General features: G+C 43.5%; 1 protein-coding gene across 1 annotated transcript in view; it reads left to right on the forward strand.

Moving 5' to 3' along the window:
- The window catches only part of CNTLN (centlein), a 503,552-nt gene that overhangs the window by 7,373 nt on the left and 477,155 nt on the right, over nt 1-19,024 (forward strand). The window contains 1 exon segment of the mRNA XM_073665439.1: nt 6,844-6,953. Coding sequence (XP_073521540.1) covers nt 6,867-6,953 — 87 coding nt within the window. The 5' untranslated portion in view covers nt 6,844-6,866.

Genomic DNA, 19,024 nt, shown 5'->3' on the forward strand with positions numbered 1-19,024 from the left:
ATTCTGGCACCACCTTTCTATGGAACTCTGCATTCCAACCCAATAGAACCGGTCCTTCAGCAGGGTTTCCAGCTTCTTCCAGCCAAAATGACCTGCTTGGTCATGGTAGGCCTCTAGCACCATCTGGATATTCGTCCTGGGTACTACAATCTGCCACACCATTTCATGGGTTCTAGGGTTGACATACCTCCTGCACAGCTTTTAACTGTAGATGAACAGCCGGCTTCTCTCATTCCACAGATGTTTGGCTTGTGGAGGAGCATCCTTCTCCAGGTGAGAACCTTCTTGGGTTATCAGTCCTTTGATGAGGCTGACAACCGGGTCACTGTCCTGGGTCTCCTTCCAACTGTGATGAGGTAAAGGGTTTAGCGTCTTACCATGACGTCTTCTGGAGGTGCTTTGCTCGTGGACCATTCCATTTCTGTGGAAAGCAGGTAATTCAATTTCTTCTAGGTCATCCACTTCATCCTCTGTGTCCAACTGGTGGGGCATCCTTGACAGGGCATCAGCATTGGTGTTCTTGTGACCTGCCCGCTACTTGATTGTGAACTGGTAATTCGACAATCTGGCCACCCAACGCTGTTCCATGGCTCCCAACCTGGCTATCTCCAGGTGTGTCAATGGGTTATTGTCGGTTGAGGCTAGGTAATGTTTGAATCTTTCAGTGATAGCCCAGACCAAGGCCAGGAACTCCAGCTTAAAGGAACTGTAATTCTCCGGGTTCCTCTCAGTAGGCGAAGCTTCCTACTGGCATAGGCAATTACCTTTTCTCTGCCGTTTTGCTTCTGGGACAACACAGCTCCCCAGTCCCTCGTTGCTGGCATCTGTATATAACAGGAAAGGTTGGCTGTAGTCGGGGTAAGCCAGGATCTCCTCACCGGTTAGGGCTTCCTTCATCAATGCAAAGGACTCAGTCTGTTCTTTGCCCCACTGGAATGGGGGACTTTTACCTCTTTTGGACTGTCCTACTAGGAGATCTTGTAAAGGTGCTGCCTTTTTGGTGTAGTCCTTAATGAACCTCCTGTAGTACCCGACCAGTCCCAGAAATTGACGTACTTCTTTGACCTTCCTTGGTTCAGGCCACGTCTGGATGGCAGTGACCTTCTCCTGGTCTGGTGCTACCCCCTCTGAGCTGACTATGTGTCCCAGGTACTGAACCTTCCGTTTAAGCAGGTGGCACTTGGAAGGTTTTCGTTTCATCCCATACCAGGACAATGCCTCAAATACCTCCGCCAGGTGCTTTAGATGGTCTTCATACGTCCTCGAGTACACGATAACGTCATCCAGGTATAGCAGCACTGTCTCAAAGTTCCGGTGTCCCAAGCAACACTCCATCAACCTCTGGAACGTTCCGAGTGCGTTGCAGAGTCCAAACGGCTTGCTGTTGAGTTCGCATAATCCAATCGGGGTGGTGAAGGCTGTCTTCTCCCGGTCTTCCTCAGCAACAGAGACTTGCCAGTACCCGCTAGTGAGATCCAATGTAGAGAAATAATTGCCAGATTTCAGTGTAGCCAGGGATTCCTCTATACGGGGTGAAGGGTATGCATCCTTATGTGTTATTCGATTAATTTGTCTATAATCTACACACATCCTCATGCTACCGTCCTTCTTTCTGACCAGGACCAGGGGAGCTGCCCAGGGGCTACAGCTATCCCTTACTACCACTGCCTTTTTCATGTCATGCAACATTTCTTTTGCTTTTTGGTAATGTGCTGGTGGTATGGGTCTGTAACGCTCCTTAATGGGTGGATGGTTACCTGTGGGTATGTGGTGTTATACTCCTTTGACCCTTCCAAAATCAAGTGGGTGTTTACTAAACACCTGTTCATATTCCTGAACCACTCTGTAAACACCATGTTTTTGATGGACAGGAGTGGCATCGGTTCCAACATGGACCTGTTGACACCATTCCTCCAGCTGGGTTTCGGAGTCATTGTCCTCCACTGTATCTGGTGGGGTCAAAGATTCCACGGTGTGTATGGCATTATTATTCACAGTATACAGTCTGGCAACAGTGGCGTATCTTGGCAATTTCACTTCCTCCTCCCCACAATTTAGGAGGCGTACGGGTACCCTCCCATTGCGCACATCAACTACCCCTCTAGCAGTTAGGAGTGTAGGTCTGTGCTGTGAGTTTATGGGCTCTACTACCGCCTGTTAGTTCTGTCCCTTGAGACCTATTGCTGCCCTACACCAAATCAGCATTTCACTCATTGGGTGAATCACAATGGGTATCGGGTCTGTCACCCGTACATTACCAATCTCATCACCTGTTAGTTTTACCTGTTGCTGGTACAGGAGGGCTCAAATCCCTCTCTGGAGTACCTTCCTCTGCCCTGGTTTGGCAGTGTCAGCAATCTGTTGGAGTAAAAACAACACTTCTCCCAAACAGTTACCAACAATATTTGTGCCAAGTATCATATATGGGTTTGTATCACCAGGGTTAGACTCTATTACAATCAGTCCTTGGTCCTTTAGTTCCACTCTTCCCACCTTCACTGTCACATTCTTAACCCCGACTAGGTTAAGAGGAAGGCCATTGGAGGCATACACAGAAAGGTTTGGGGCTGGCGGGTGGAGTTCATCTATGGACCAGTACCTTTTGTAAAGGACATCAGGTATGATGGTTACCTGTGACCCGGTGTCCACTAGTGCAGGTGTTGCTATGCCGTCCAGCATAATAGACAGGAAAGGTCTTCCTCCTAAAAACCGGTCGTACCAGCTCGATGGGCCTGGTTGATCTACTCCTGGGTGTCGGCCCTTGGCCCCAGGGTTTGCCCATTTAAAGGACAGATCCGTGTGGTGTGGCCTGCCTTGTGGCAACGGTAGCAAATGAGTTCACCTGGAGGGCGAAGTCGGTCCTTGGTCCTCCCACGGGGTGGCGCTGTCCTCCCTCTTCTCATCCAGGGGACATCCTCAAGACTGTCGGCGAGTAGGATCCTTCCTTCCGGCTCGGGCTCCGTGTGTAGCTGCAGGGCGCTCAGGACAGTGGCCAGGGTTTTACTTAGCTGACGCACTTCAGAGCGCAGACTGTCCAGCTCGATAGGGGACGCTGCTTGCACTTTTGCCTCAGCCGCTAATGAAGGGGCAGTGAGTGCCGTGGTCATTGGGGTGGCCACACCCTGGTAACGCTGGATAGCAGTATCTGATGTTTCCAGGGGCTGAAGGCCCTTAATAGCCATGTCCTTCAGGGCGTCAAAGGTGGCACTTGGATGATCTAAGGCCCACCACCGTACAGTTCTGCTCTCCTCCTGGGACCTTAACCCCCGGATGAATTGTTCTATCAGCATTTTGTCTTCATCATGTATGCTGGCTGGACTAACCTGTTTCAGGGCCCGCAGGGCCTCTTGTAAACGCCAGGAATAGTCCCGGATGCTGTCCTCAGGTTTCTGGGTACAGTGGTAGAACCTCATCCGAAGATCTGTCTCAGTGCGGTTTTCAAAGACAGTTTGCAGTCTCTTGAATATAATAGATACTGATTCCTGGTCTGCGGCTGGCCAGGTTTCAATTTCCCGCTCTGCGGCACCAGCCAATTGTCCCAGCACAACAGCGGCTCTCTGCTTACCAGTCATTGAGTACATGTCCAGTACACCGCATATTTTCCTTTTGAACCCAGACAGGGTGTCTGGTGTGCCGTCATACTGAGGAAGCCATTTCGCTCTGGGGACGTACAGCAGGGCCATGGGTATCACTGGAGTCATGACCCCTGCTAGTGGGGCGGCCGCTCCGGCCTGAGCAGCGCCGGGCGCGGGTTGTGCATCGGGAGCATTAACCAGTGCTCTGGCGTTTTGCTGGTCGTCGGCCATGGTTGCGCCCCCCCTAGTAAACTGTAGCCTACCTTCTTTACTTTTATCAGGTAGGCCGCAGCTCCGCAGATCACGGTCTCCTTCCAGGACCTGACGCTTCCTGGTGCTGCGTCAGAGTGCTAGGCGGGGCTTGAGCTTTGCGCGCTACTAACGGTCACACCTCTCTGGTTCCCGCGGTTATGCCCCTCTTCTTTCCGCACGGCGACGCGGTAATGGCGGCGATGTTCACCACAGTTAAAACACAGTTCAAATACGGCACACAGTACCCGGTGGCAACGGGCACGAAATCCTGTTCGTGACGCCAGGAAGAGCTGACTCGCCCAGGGGGAATATAAGGGACTCTGTACCCGGGCCTTGACCTTCTATGGGATGTCACGGCTGTCGGCTCCTGGGCCCGTACCCTGGGGTCACTCTTTAAAAGGGGGTTTGTTAACAGTTTTTGTCTCGTGACGCCACCTGTGGTTCCCGGTAATGAGTACCGGCGCTGCTGCAGACCTCCGGGGGTGATGGGATGGCAGCTGGGATGTTTCTGCTCCCCACAGGCGGAGCGGGCCCTCGGGGCAGGGTTGATGAAAGGGATGCAGGTGAGAGGTGGCCCGGTCGGGTCAGGGGGAATGACGGACACGCACACAGGGGATTCGCTTCAGTACCTTTACTGGTGTAACGGCAGGTATGGTCCAGGGTACCTAGTAGGAAGGGTGCACTTCTGGACTCTCCACAGTGAGCGGGTAATAGGCCTCCTGGTCCGTTTCTTCCTTTCTCTAAAGCTTCTGGCCAGCCTGGAACTAGGCCTAGCTTTTATGCTGTTTCACTCTCCCACCTGTCTGCTTGTAGTAGAACTTTTCTTTGGCTACCATTATCCCTGGACGCTGGGGCCTTCGTGGTTCTTAGTTCTGTAAAATGATGGTAGCTTCAGGTTGACCAGGGATCTGGAATCCTCCTGGTATGTCGGTTGTCCCTACAGGGTGTAGAGGACCCTGTAGGCGCGGACCCGGTGTCCGGCTTGTGTCCTGGGGTGAGCTTCAGATGCTCCTCTGCCCCTTTAACTCCTCTCTCCTTGCCTCGGCCACACTCGGGGCCCTCAACACAGCAGCAGACGTGCTGCTCCTTCACTGATCTAAAGTGTCAGCACACTCTGACTACCTAACTCAACCCTCCAGTATATATATCCCTAACAGGGCTCCCTCTGGTGGTATCAGGTGGAAGGGTGGAGGTGTCTGTTATGTAGTGAGGGCCTCTGGTGGAGAAGTCCGCCCATGCACCCTTTTGGGTTCTGTGGTACCTTTAGGTAGCAGGGTGCCACACAGACACCATAAATGGAGCATGAAACAGTTTTAAGAAGCCGCACACACGTCGTGTGTAAATGCACTTGTTGATTCACTCAAACCATGGCTGTTTTAGACTTTCACACTAAAATAAAAAGAAATGATGTCCAAAGCACATAAATAACAGGGTACTAGATATGGACATTTTTATTGTTAATTTAACTTTTTTTAACCAAAATAATTTTTTTCTTTTTTGAATTACTGCATATATATTAAGTGGAAATTTACTCGGGACTACAGAACAGGAGAAGGACTTGGGTTTTCCGGTTACACTTAAGCTGAGCAGCAGTACTCAATGTCAAGCAGCAGCCGCAAAAGCTAACAAGATTTTAGGGTGTGTGAAAAGAGTGTTAAAATCCTGTATTAATCTTCTATTAATCACTTGTAAGGTCACATCTAGAATATGAGATCCAGTTTTGGGCTCCACATTTTAAAAAGGATATTGGGAAATTAAAGTCAGTTCAAAAATGTGCAACTAGATTATTACAAGGGATGGATGACCTCTCATATGATAAGTTGGAAAACTAGGGTTCATTTAGCGTATAAAAAAGACTTCTCAGAGGAGATCTAATTTATATGCATGAATACACGTGTGGTCAGTACAAAGGACTTGTGTGTCATTTATTCCTTCCAAAGACCATACAAAGGACCAAGGGGCACTCATTACGGGTGGAAGAAAGGTGATTCCGGCAGCTAAACAGGAAAGGGTTCTTTACAGTCAGAGCAGTCAGACTGTGGAATGCCCTAACACAAGAGGTAGTAATGGCAGATACTATATCTGCATTTAAAAAGGGCTGGATGCTTTTCTTGCAACATATGGCATTATAGATTATATATAATCTAGCAATAGAGAATGTGGGGAAAGATTGAACTTGATAGACCCGTCTTTTTTCAAGCTAGATAACTATTGTGGGGTTCCAGCTCTTTGATAGGAGTGTGGATGCGCACAGGCACAGGGTTTTTATATCCAAACAAAATAAAGTTTGTCCTTCATAAACTTTACAGCCCCAAAACAGAAACCGCTTTCTTCAGCACACATGGATAAAAAACAGTCCTTTAATCTGGGTAAGGCCACGACCCCACTATCAGTATTTGATCAGTATTCGGTCAGTATTTTTTCTTAGGAGTGGGAGCCAAAACCAGGCGAGGAACAATCAGAGAAAAGGTATAATAGAAAGAAGTCACCAATTCTGCATTAATCACCCACTCCTGGTTTTGGCTCCCATTCCCGAGAAAAATACTGACCAAATACTGATAGTGTGGCCAAGGCCTAAGGCACAATAAATCATAATGATGTCACAGGTCACAGAAACCTCTCAGGCTGTAACAGACTGAGCTGGTGAATACTCTTTCTCCAGCCTCAGCACACTACACTCTGTTAAGCTAACCCTGCTTCCTGTTATTAGACTTGTAAGACCTGGACAGTTGTATTGGAGCAACCTTTCCCACCTAGGCTCTTTTGGTTGCTCCTATATCCCGAACCCAAAATCCAGTCAAATGAAAACCCTCACAGTAACCTAGTGTTACTGGTAGAGACTTCCTGGGACTTGCATTACCGAGGCCAGCCACCTCGGTGACACATACCTGGCATCCAGGACCTTACCTCCTGCCTTCTTACACTATGAATTCAGATATATCTGCTGAAAGCTTATCTGCTCAGTATGTAGGTATATTTTTCAACTGTTTATTGTAGGCCTTATTCTTTTTTTCAGGTACCTTTTAGGTGGTAGAAAAAATGGCTGCAAAGCAGAATGCTCAGGAACGCATACTGCAACTTGAAGAAGAAGTAAGCAATCTGACTGAAGAACTGTCCCAGTGCCAGGTAATTTGTGCAATTTGTTAACTCATGTTGATATGAGAAGTATTTTCATACCTTTAAAGGGAATCTGTCATTAGGTTTTTGCTACCTCATCTGACAGCAACATAATGTAGAGAAAGCGACCCTGATTCCAGCAGTGTGTCACTTAGTTTACTATGTGCATCAGTTGCAATAGTTATCCTTGGCAGGAGAAGATAGGAGGAAAAAAGAACAGAGAGTGCTGCCTGAGCGTAGTAATTAGTTGTAACACTGTGGAGAGGTGAAGTGTATGGAATGAACTCACCCAAAGTGGTTGTGCTGGACAGGCACAGCAATGGCTGAAAATTTAGAAGACGCGCCATCCCAAGTTCTTTTTTCCTTGTGTGCATCAGTTGTGATGCAATCAGAGTTTTCTCTGCTGTACAGTTAGGTCCATATATATTTGGACAGAGACAACATTTTTCTAATTTTGGTTCTAGACATTACCACAATAAATTTTAAACAAAACAATTCAGATGCAGTTGAAGTTCAGACTTTCATCTTTCATTTGAGGGTATCCACATTAAAATTAGATGAAGGGTTTAGGAGTTTCAGCTCCTTAACATGTGCCACCCTGTTTTTAAAGGGACCAAAAGTAATTGGACAGATTAAATAATTGTAAATAAAATGTTCATTTCTAGTACTTGGTTGAAAACCCTTTGTTGGCAATGACTGCCTGAAGTCTTGAACTCATGGACATCACCAGACGCTGTGTTTCCTCCTTTTTGATGCTCTGCCAGGCCTTCACTGCGGTGGTTTTCAGTTGCTGTTTGTTTGTGGGACTTTCTGTCTGAAGTTTAGTATTTAACAAGTGAAATGCATGCTCTATTGGGTTGAGATCAGGTGACTGACTTGGCCATTCAAGAATATTCTACTTCTTTGCTTTAATAAACTCCTGGGTTGCTTTGGCTTTATGTTTTGGGTCATTGTCCATCTGTAGTATGAAACGACGACCAATCAGTTTGGCTGCTTTTGGCTGGATCTGAGCACACAGTATGGCTCTGAATACATCAGAATTCATTTGGCTGCTTCTGTTCTGTGTCACATCATCAATAAACACTAGTGACCCAGTGCCACTGGCAGCCATGCATGCCCAAGCCATCACACAGCCTCCACCATGTTTTACAGATGATGTGGTATGCTTTGGATCATGAGCTGTACCACGTCTTCACCATTCTTTTGTCTTTCCATCATTCTGGTAGAGGTTGATCTTGGTTTCATCTGTCCAAAGAATGTTCTTCCAGAACTGTGCTGGCTTTTTTAGATGTTTTTTAGCAAAGTCCAGCCTAGCCTTTTTATTCTTGATGCTTATGAGTGGCTTGCACCGTGCAGTGAACCCTCTGTATTTACTTTCATGCAGTCTTCTCTTTATGGTAGATTTGGATATTGATACGCCTACCTACTGGAGAGTGTTGTTCACTTGGTTGGCTGTTGTGAAGGGGTTTCTCTTCACCATGGAGATTATTCTGCGATCATCCACCACTGTTGTCTTCCGTGGGCGCCTAGGTGTTTTTGCATTGATGAGTTCACCAGTGCTTTCTTTCTTTCTCAGGATGTACCAAACTGTAGATTTTGCCACTCCTAATATTGTAGCAATTTCTCAGATGGGTTTTTTCTGTTTTTGCAGCTTAAGGATGGCTTTTTTCACCTACATGGAGCGCTCCTTTGACCGCATGTTTACTTCACAGCAAAACCTTCCAAATGCAAGCACCACACCTCGAATCAACTCCAGGCCTTTTATCTGCTTAATTGAGAATGACATAACGAAGGGATTGCCCACACCTGTCCATGAAATAGCCTTGGAGTCAATTGTCCAATTACTTTTGGTCCCTTTAAAAACAGGGTGGCACATGTTAAGGAGCTGAAACTCCTAAACCCTTCATCCAATTTTAATGTGGATACCCTCAAATGAAAGCTGAAAGTCTGAACTTCAACTGCATCTGAATTGTTTTGTTTAAAATGCATTGTGGTAATGTCTAGAACCAAAATTAGAAAAATGTTGTCTCTATCCAAATATATATGGACCTAACTGTAGATGTAGCAGAGCTCAGAAAGCTGCCCCCGTCCACATTCCTGATCAGTAGCTTTCTGTGTACATTGTATATTGACATTAAGCTGCTTAACAGGGCTGGGGACTTGGTTGGACCAGCCTAATAAATGACAATGCAAATTTTCAACAAGCAGTGCAGCTTGCCGAATTCAAACAGTGTTTAATTTACACACATACTCGCTGGTAGGATTCATTTCTGTTTGCCGATTCGAGTGGTCGTGATGTGGCTGCGAGTATCTGATTTGCAAACTTGCTTTAAACAAGAGTAACTGTTAGGCTGCGTGCCCATGATGCGTTTTTCAAGCGTTTTCGCTGCGAAATTTCCGTAGCGAAAACACTTAAAAAACGCTTGGTAGAAGGTCTGCCATGTTCCCCAATGATAATCCGCATGTGCTGTGCACATGCTGCGGAAATTTCCGCTGTGGATTATCATTGCGGAAAAATACGCAGCACGTCCATTAATTTTGTGGAAACGCGGCGTAATTGCCGCCATTGAATCGCTTAATATCCGCATGACTACATGTGCACATGCAGATATTAAGCGATTCAATGCGCGGATGGTACCCGGGTTTGGAGAAGAGGGGACTCTCATCCAGACCCGGGTACCATAGTACCTGTATAAAAAAGAAATTAAAATAAATAATAAATATTATACTTACCTTCTGATGGCCCCCGGTCTCCTGTACGGTGCGTCCTGGCTCCCCGGCGGCTCGCGGTGGTATATAAGGACCTTCCATGATGTCATTTAGTCATGTGACAGGTCACGCGACCGCTGACATCGGTGGGCCCGTGACCTGTGACATGACTAAATGACGTCATGGAAGGTCCTTTTAAACCACCGCGAGCCGTCGAAGACACTGGAGGAGGAGACCGGGGGCCATCGGAAGGTGAGTATAATATTTAAATTTTTTTAAATTTTTCACCATTCTTTTTTTTTTTTTATTTTTTACTATTGATGCTGCTATATAAATCCATGCCGATTGCATGGATTTATATAGTGTGACCCAGTTGTCAAGCACTTTCCAAGTGATGCTAAAATCGCTTGGAAAGCGCTTGTCAACCCGCATGCAGAAATGCAAGTGAAGAACGCTTCACATCCGCATGTCCCTGGCAGGAAACCGCATGTACAATCCGCATGCGTTTTTCCTGCCAGGGAGAAGCAGAAAAACTCTGGAGCATTTCTGCTTCGTGCGCGCTTAGCCTTTGGGTTCGCTCACACCACCGTATTAATTGGAAGAGTGCTATCCGATATTTTTTTTTTTCTCCCAGATATGCAGTAGGGCAGTGCGCTCAATGTTTTTGTGTCCTACCAATTCGGCATGAGAAAAAAAATCGCACCATTCTGCTATTTGACATGTAAATTGGACTAGACTCACTCATTCTAGTCTATGGATGCGTGGAAATCATCGGGCTACACTTGGATGACATCTGAGTGCAATCCGATTTCTGTGGACTCGGAGTGGAGAAGATGGAGGCATTTTTGTTCTCCACCTTCTCATAGTGTGCTTTTATTCTCACATCCAAGAGAATTGGATCACACTGTACTGACACTCAGGTCAAACTCTAAATAGAGTGTCATTAGCATAATCACCTCCTTTCTCTCCAATAAGAGAATCTGCGGTCATGTGACCCTGGTCTCAGGAGCATTAGTAGTTAAGTTACAAATGTTAAGAAATCCTTAACCCGAATGTGTCATCAAAAAACGTTTGTTTTAAACAATTGCAAAAATCAAAAGTATTAAGGTTTTAATTTTTTTTTTAAATATTTACCATATTTTCAGACTATAAGATGCACATTTTGGCAGAAAACTGGGGTGCATCTTATAGATGCTGGGGGTCCTGCGCTTGGAGGAGGGGGTGTCCGGAGGTACGACTGTGCGGGGCGATACTGCGAGTCCCAGGGTGGTAGGAGGGGGTGTTTGACGGTCTTCGGCAATACTCGTTGCTGCGGGGGCTCAGCTGACATTTTGTGAAATCACTTCCATTTTTCCTATGCGGTGGACTCCGGGAAAATGGCCACCGACGGCGCCTGCGTAGACTGAGACCTCAGCACTGAGCTCCCAAGATCACAGCACTGCCGGAGTATCGCCGAGGACCGTCAAACACCCCTTCCTACCACCCTGGAACTCGCAGCAGCGTACCTCCGGACACCCCCCTCCTCCAAGCGCAGAACCCACAGTATCAACCGACTCTTGCTGCCGAGGACAGCGGAGTAGCCCCTTCTTCCAGCCTGGGATGGGACTCGCAGCATCGCACGTCCTAACACCTCCTGTGTCTCCGCACCACCACCGCGGCCGCCCCCCGCCGGTAATCTGAATTCAGACTGTAAGATGGACCACCATTTTGACGCATTACATTTTTTTTCCCCTATTTTCATCCTGAAAATTTGGGGTGCATTTTATGGTCCGGTGCGTCTTATAGTCCGAAAAATATGATACATTTTTTAATGGTATAAAATAGTAAATATTTAAGAAGTTTTGATATTTTCAACTTTTAAACACTAGGGGGAGCAGCTGCTGACATTTGCCATGAAAACCTAGTGTACTGTTAGCTCACTTTACGACTACAGTAAATGTGGGCAGGATCTGCTGACATGTCTGATGTTACTCCTCCCCTTGGTGTCTGGGCATTTGTAAAAGGAGGGGGTAGGCTAAAGTTTAGGATCACAGTGCAGCGCCATTTTGTTGGTGACTGCAGTGTGACACAGAGTATAACTGAGGACGACTGGCAGCACAGATTCTGGCTTTTCTACTAACTGTAGCGAAAATTGAAGTGGCGTCCCCTCCCTGCCGTGCAATATAAACATGCAGGGAATAAATAAAACTCCTCCGTTTTTTTTTTGGAGGTGGGGGAGACTTATTTATGGCATTCGTTGTATGGTAAAAATGACCTGCTAACCTCATTGTCCAGTATGATTATGGAGATGTCAAACTTGTATTCATTTCTTATTTTTAAAATTTAATGTTGATAAAAAATCTGAAATTTAAAAAATATAAAAATCTGGTTTGTGGCACCATATTTGACATATAACACTTCTATTTTTCTGTCGATGGAGATACACTAAGGCTTGTTTTCTTGCGTGGTCAGCTGACTTTTTTTATTATTACAATTTTAGGGCACATGCAATGTTTTGATTGCTTGTTGTTGCATTTTTTTTTTGTTAGGGAGGTGGGGTAGCAGAAAAACGCAATTTTGCCATTTTGATTATGGCATTTACTAGACCGGTTTGATAGACTGGACTTTTCCAAATGCGGTGATACCAACTATTATTTTTTAATGGTCTAAAAAGAGGAGGTGATTCAAATTTTATTTTTCCTTCTTTTTTTTTTTTTAAATGTTGCACTGGTTACTGCGCTCTGCGGAGTGTTGTAGCCAGTGCCAAAATCATCTTTTGTGATACACTTTGCAGACGCAGCATTAAAGCCTCATTCAGACAAATATATGCATGATATGTCTGAATGAGTCTTTCAAATGACGTAGCAGAGCACAGCAGCGTGATGATTTCATGTACCGTGCTCCAATCACTATCGTTGATAGAGATAGTAAGGACATGTCGGGTAGCCTGACATTGTACTAGTAATGCTAGGCTACTGACCTGTTGGCGGAAGTCACAGCCGCAGCCCTGATCTGAGCAGCGAGAACAGGGCTGCGGTGATGACGTCTTCCAGAGGTAAAGACAGATTGGCAGCCTGACATTAGTAGTATAGTATCAGGCTGGCCAAAATGTGAAAAAGGATCAGCTCACCTGTCCAGGTGCACAGCAAAATACGTGTGAACTTGGCCAAAAGAGGGTATACAGATAGGACAGCATGAGATCGCAGCTGCTCTTTTCTGTGAGGCCACGTTCACACGATCAGTATTTGTAGCCAAAACCAGGAGTGGGTGATTAATACAGAAGTGATGACGTATTTCTATTATACGTCTCCTCTAAGGGCTCGCTCACACTGACTAGTAGCATTTGATGATTCTCTCATGTGAGAGCATCGAATGCTGTATGCAAATGACCCTCGGCTCAAACTCTGCTGCTAGAATCGGATCACAGATGCGGAGAAGACGGAGAACTTAATTTTTCCATCTTCTCCATTGTGTGTGTTGGCGTTATACACACACCCATTGACTTGTATGAGTGTGCGCCTTCCGAAATATGCTGCCAAATGTTTTTAAACATACAGGGAAATGTTTTACCTCACATAAAGAATCAGCTTTGATCCAGTGCTGTCCTGTCTGTATACTCTTTTTCTTCTTCCTCTGCCCAGGAGCTGTGGTATGATCAGACCATGTCCCTGCATGGTCAGACACAGGAATGCTTTTTTTTTTTTTTTTAAACACATCCAATTGTGGAAATTATTATTATTCCAAGATCTATTGATTAAAATGTACTTTATTCGTGGGAAAACCCTTTTAATTATTAAGATAATTTTTTTTATGTATCCATAAAGTTTAGTCAAAGTTGGGCAGCACGGTGGCTCAGTGGTTAGCACTTTGCAGTGCTGGGGTCCTGGGTTCAAATCCCACCAAGGACAACATCTGCAAGGGTTCCCCGGTTTCCTCCCACACTCCAAAGACCTACTGATAGGGAATCTAGATTGTGAGCTCCAATGGGGACAGCGATGATAATGTCTGTAAAGTGCTGTGGAATAAATGGCGCTATAGAAGTGTGTAAAATAAGTAAAAATAAATAAAGCGAAATACCAGGAAGTGTCAAAAACAAAGCAACTTTATTTAAAGCATGCCATAGCAACAGAAGACAAAAACCACAGTGTCAAAAGTATGTAAAATAAATGCAACGAAAAAACCTAATTAGTGCAGAAAATCTGCCACATCAGAAACTCGCCAAATCCTCCTGGTGGGAACTTGGCCCTAGAGGAATGGTAGTGGTCTCGTGCTGCTGATGGACGAGCAGATGACTGTGTCATCTTTGTGTTTTGCCTCATTACACGTTTCCATTGTAGAGCCAATGCTATGTATAGTAAGGGAACAATAGATATATTTAGAGCAGCTCCGGTCCTCTTGTAGTGCGCGCGTGGGTACTGTTTAACCTGCCGTACCATGCAGTGCAACAAAGGAACAATGACTCTTCTTTTGGCAATGTCCTATTTTTTTTTTTTATTGTGCGTATATCTGCTTTCCTAACCCGAACCATTGAGTAAACAGGTAGCTGCCATAAACGATTACAAAGAACGCCCTTTCTTCTTCTATAATCAGAATGTGCACGAAGACGTCTGTGATCTCAATCTTCCAAACTTTCTTTAAACTGCCAGAGCCTGAATAACAATCCAGTCTCAGTGGTACGGCTGCGTGCCTAAGCGTCCCTCTTTTGTCAGTTTCCATTCCACAGTAACTCCTTCTTTAGCTGCATCCATTATTAATGGGAACAACACAAAGGGAAATTCTTTAAATGGAAATGATGAAAGGGAAATGTTCTCTCATTTATTATAATTCAATATGATGATGCGGCTGGTGGATGAACTGCTGCTGCCGCCGGTAGCGGGTGACATTCACAGCTGCCGCTCCACTTTATCTAATAGACGGAGTTTTATCTGCAAACTGTCTTCTGTTTATTTCTGCGCGCTGAGAACATATATTCTTTTGCAAATAATGTCATTCAGGGAAAGACTTGTGAAATGCTTTAGTCTCGTGTATGAGAAAAAAAAAAGTATGAAATTCTTTTAAAAAAAAAAAAAAAATTGAACATTGACTAATCATCATGCAATGATTTTAACAAAAATATATTTCTAATGTATTTTCTTAAAATCCCTGTATGTTGAGTAAAGTATACATTTTGTGGGTAGCATTGACTTTATAGTTGTAGATTTCACAAAATCGTCCCTATACCCAGACATTTTGCTGTGTATTGTCTAATTATAAGGGCGTACTTGTATATACTTCTATTTTATGGACGTGGAAGTACAGTACAGGTTGATCTTTACAATTACAATAAAGCTGATGCAGCGTTAATTGGGCCTGCTATATTTTTAAGGCCCTGTTCACACTGCATTTATGCAGTGCATCTGGCGGCTTAGGCTGAATCCCTGAAAAAATGTGATTCAGACAGAGCCATAGACTACCATGGGGCAAAATTTTTTTGTGCCCATCTGAAAAGCAGGGCTGTGGAGTCGAAGTCGGTATAAAATAGACCAACTCCGACTCCTAAAATATATAATAAATTGCGTACAGTAATTCAATGCAGTTTGTGGGGAATATTTTTTCCTAAGAATTTGGGAAAGTTATGAAATGTCCCATAAATATATGTCCTATTCCTGATCTAAGGGTCTAGACTTTTAGCTGAGATGAATCTGTGCTGCAGTAAATCTATCACTTAATCATGAGCCATGTATGAGGGAGTCGGAGTCATGGAAATTGAGGAGTCGGAGTCAGAGGTTTGGCTTACCAACTCCACAGCCCTGCTTAAAAGACAGACTCGGTCATAAAAGGCCACTTTCAGTATTTGGTCAGTATTTTACATCAGTATTTGTAAACCAAAATCAGGTGAGGAACAGTCAGAGGAAAAGTATAATAGAAACACGTCACCCACTCCTGGTTTTGGCTACAAATACTGCGGTAAAAAATTTAACCAAATACTGTTAGTGTGAACATATAAGCACAAATGAAGTCCGTTTTGACTCCTCTTGTGTAGTCCATGTCGCCCGTGGGAGTTATGTGTGAATCCCAATTTTCTGCTTGCATCATTTATGGCATCATGTCCTACCGAAGAAACAGCACCTTTTGGGCAAAGATAGATGACTGCTGTACTGCCATTTTTTTTGGCAAAGACAGAAAAAATATAACCGCAGTTTACCCATGTGGCAAATATACCATTAGCCAAAAGAAGGTCACCCACCATATGAAGTGCAGTATACAATTTTGTAGCTATATTAAAAAAAATGAATAAATAGTCCATAATTAACCTCTTGGTGACGAGGCCAAATTTTTGTAATCTGAAGTGTCACTTTATGAGGTAATAACTCTGGAATGTTTCAACAGATCCCACTGATTCTGAGAGAGTTTTTTCGTGTTACATTGTATTTTATGATAATGGTAAATTTAAATCGATATTTTTTGTGTTTATTTATAAAAATATCAGAAATTTGACCGAAATCTCAAAATATTTCAAAATTGTAATGATTGTCCCTTTAATCCAGACCGCCATACCACACAGAAACATTAATAAATAAAATTTCCCTCATGTCTGCTTTACATCAGCGCCATCTGGAAAATGTTGTTTTATTTTGTTAGCTTTTTAAAGGGTTTAAAAATGTAGCAGTAGTTTTTTTTCATTTTTTTTTCCAAGAAAATTTTCTAAACTTATTGTTTTAGGGACCTATTCAGTTTTGAAGTGACTTTGGGGGTCCTATATATTGGAAAACCCCCAAAAGTGATATCATTTTAAAAACAGCACCAGTCACCATATTCAAAACTGCTGTCGGGTAGTTTATTAACCCTTCAGGTGTGTTTCAAAAATGAATGCAAACTGACATGACAAGAGTGAAAACATTTATTTTTACCACCTAAATGTTACTACTGAACAGGTCACTATAGCCGGCAGACTCTAAGGCCGTTATTTGGCTGTAGATTGCCATGGCAAACATCAGGACCACACAATCATAATTTCAGAGTGCCGATGGGGTTAAAGAGGGAGACATTTTTTTTTTTTCATTTTCTTTTTTTTATCGTTTCATTCCAGGAGCCATAATATTTTTATTAAAACATAGCGATATGAGGGCTTTTTTTTTCAGGATTTGTCAGTGGCAGCACTTTGGGGTTCTCATCACTTATTACCTAACTTTTATGAATTCTTTATGTGGAGAAATAGAAAAAAGATAGCAATACTGTTATTCATATGCTGAACAAATAGTGTTAACTTTATTCTGTGAGTTGGCATGATTATCTTGATGCCAAATTGTATATAGTTTTATGTTCTTTCTACTTTTGTACAATAATTACGCTGTTTAAAAATTAGTTTTTGTGTCGCTATATTCTGAGAGACCGATGCTATTACAGTTTTATGTCAATGGACCCCTATGAAGGCTTATGTTTACATTATAAAATCTATTTTTCATTGGTCCTGTGATTGCTTCTTGGTCACTTTTAATTACATTTTCTTAGGTGGAATGTACAATAGAAATGGTAATCCTGAATTCTTTTGAACACTGTTCACTATTCAGTTTAATTGAAATATTAACTTTATTCTGCAGGCCGATAAAATAACAATACAGAATTTATATAGTTTTTCTTTTTTCTTAATTTTTTACTACTTTTACACACACACTCACATACACTTGAGTGGTTCGCCATTTTAAATGATCCATAACTTTATTTCTCTAGAGACAAGGCGGAGTTGTATGAGGCCTTATATTTTGAGGGTAGTGTAGTTTTCACTGGTGCCATTTTTGGTTCCAAACAACTTTATTATCACATTTCATTTATTTATTTTTTTTCTGAGGATTGTTGAGGATTTTTGTTTTTAGAGACGCAAAAGCATTTAAGTGAAAAATATACCTATCTGCAATCAAGCAGCCATGCTCAGGTTCATGCTACCTGCGATTTGGGCAGCTTGAATCAGGTGATAAGTCCACTTTTAATGGATAATACTGAATAATGGAAGTGACTTTCCATTTATAAGACTATGGGTATGTGCACACGTTGAGTCCTTGCAGCAGAAAAATCTGCTGTAAATACTGATGTGTTTGTAGGAAAAAGGCTGCTTAAAATATACATGGTTTTGCGAGTGTTTTTGATGCCTTGTTTCCCATTTATTAGAATGACTGAAAAACACAAAAAAAATCACAAGCTGCAGATATGAAACTGCTTCAAATCTGCAAGGAAAAATAAGCAGCGTGTGCATGAGACTGCAGGAATCTCCTTCACTTTGCTGGTACTGTAAAATGCTGCGTTTTTGCAGGAAAAACATGACAAAAATTGGACATACAGTCCTGTGTAAATCTGGTCTTAGGCAGGTTTTTGTGCCTCACAATAGTGTGTTTGTGCCATAAGTCAATGTTCTAGTCTATGTGGCCATTAACATGTCCGTGTATTTTCTTCGGACCAAATCATGGGGACATGACCAATCTTGAACCAATTATGAGATCAATGCAGGTCCATGGATCTGTGGGAAAAAAAAAAAATCTGACCGCACTCGGATGCCATCCATGTACTCTTCGTTTTTCGTAGACTGTTATGAAAAGGTTGAGAAGCTTTAATCAATTTATTTTCATCGTTCGAGAAAAAATAATCAAAGTCTGACACGCTGATCAAAAATACTGATTTAACTTGGACCGCTTTTTGCATGCGAGAAAAATCAATGATGTCTGAATGAGGCATTCTGCTGTGGTTTTTGGCTTTTCTTTCTTACTCTCTTGGGTTATACAACATCTAGCATTGTATGTATGGTACTATAAATTTACATTTCTCTTCACACTTCTCTGTTCTACTCTGCAAATGTGAGTTGAAATAAACCTGACTTTTGACTAATCATTGTGGCTATCATTGGGGACCCCCATCCACCAAAACCTCTGAAGCCTCTATTAGGCCACGTGCACACGTTCAGTATTTGGTCAGTTTTTTACATCAGTATCTGTAAGCCAAAACCCGGAGGGGAACAATCAGAGGAGACGTATAATAGAAACACGTCACCACTTCTGTATTTATCACCCACTCCTGATTATGGCTACAAATACTGAGGTAAAATACTGACCAAATACTGAACTTGTGAACGTGACCTAACATGCCTGAAGGTTTTAGCAATGCACGGACCCTTTCAACATCATTATCTGTTATGGTACATAGCTTGTTATTTCTCACCTGGTGGGGTGGTTTCTAGAAGACCTTGGCCTGGATGAGCAGTTGTTTGGCAGTACAGACCGATCATGTTGGTGCAGCACTGAGATCCAGATGGAATAACAAAAGCTGTTGTGACAGAATGGCAACAGGACGAGCAAATAGCAATAACAGACTGATGAAGAAGAGTTGAGAAAACTGCAACGGGCATAGAAGAGTTGTAGTCTACA

This window comes from Phyllobates terribilis, unplaced genomic scaffold (genome assembly GCF_046119375.1).
Source record: "Phyllobates terribilis strain yellow unplaced genomic scaffold, ASM4611937v1 Scaffold_1__5_contigs__length_1240528914, whole genome shotgun sequence".
NCBI lineage: Eukaryota > Metazoa > Chordata > Amphibia > Anura > Dendrobatidae > Phyllobates > Phyllobates terribilis.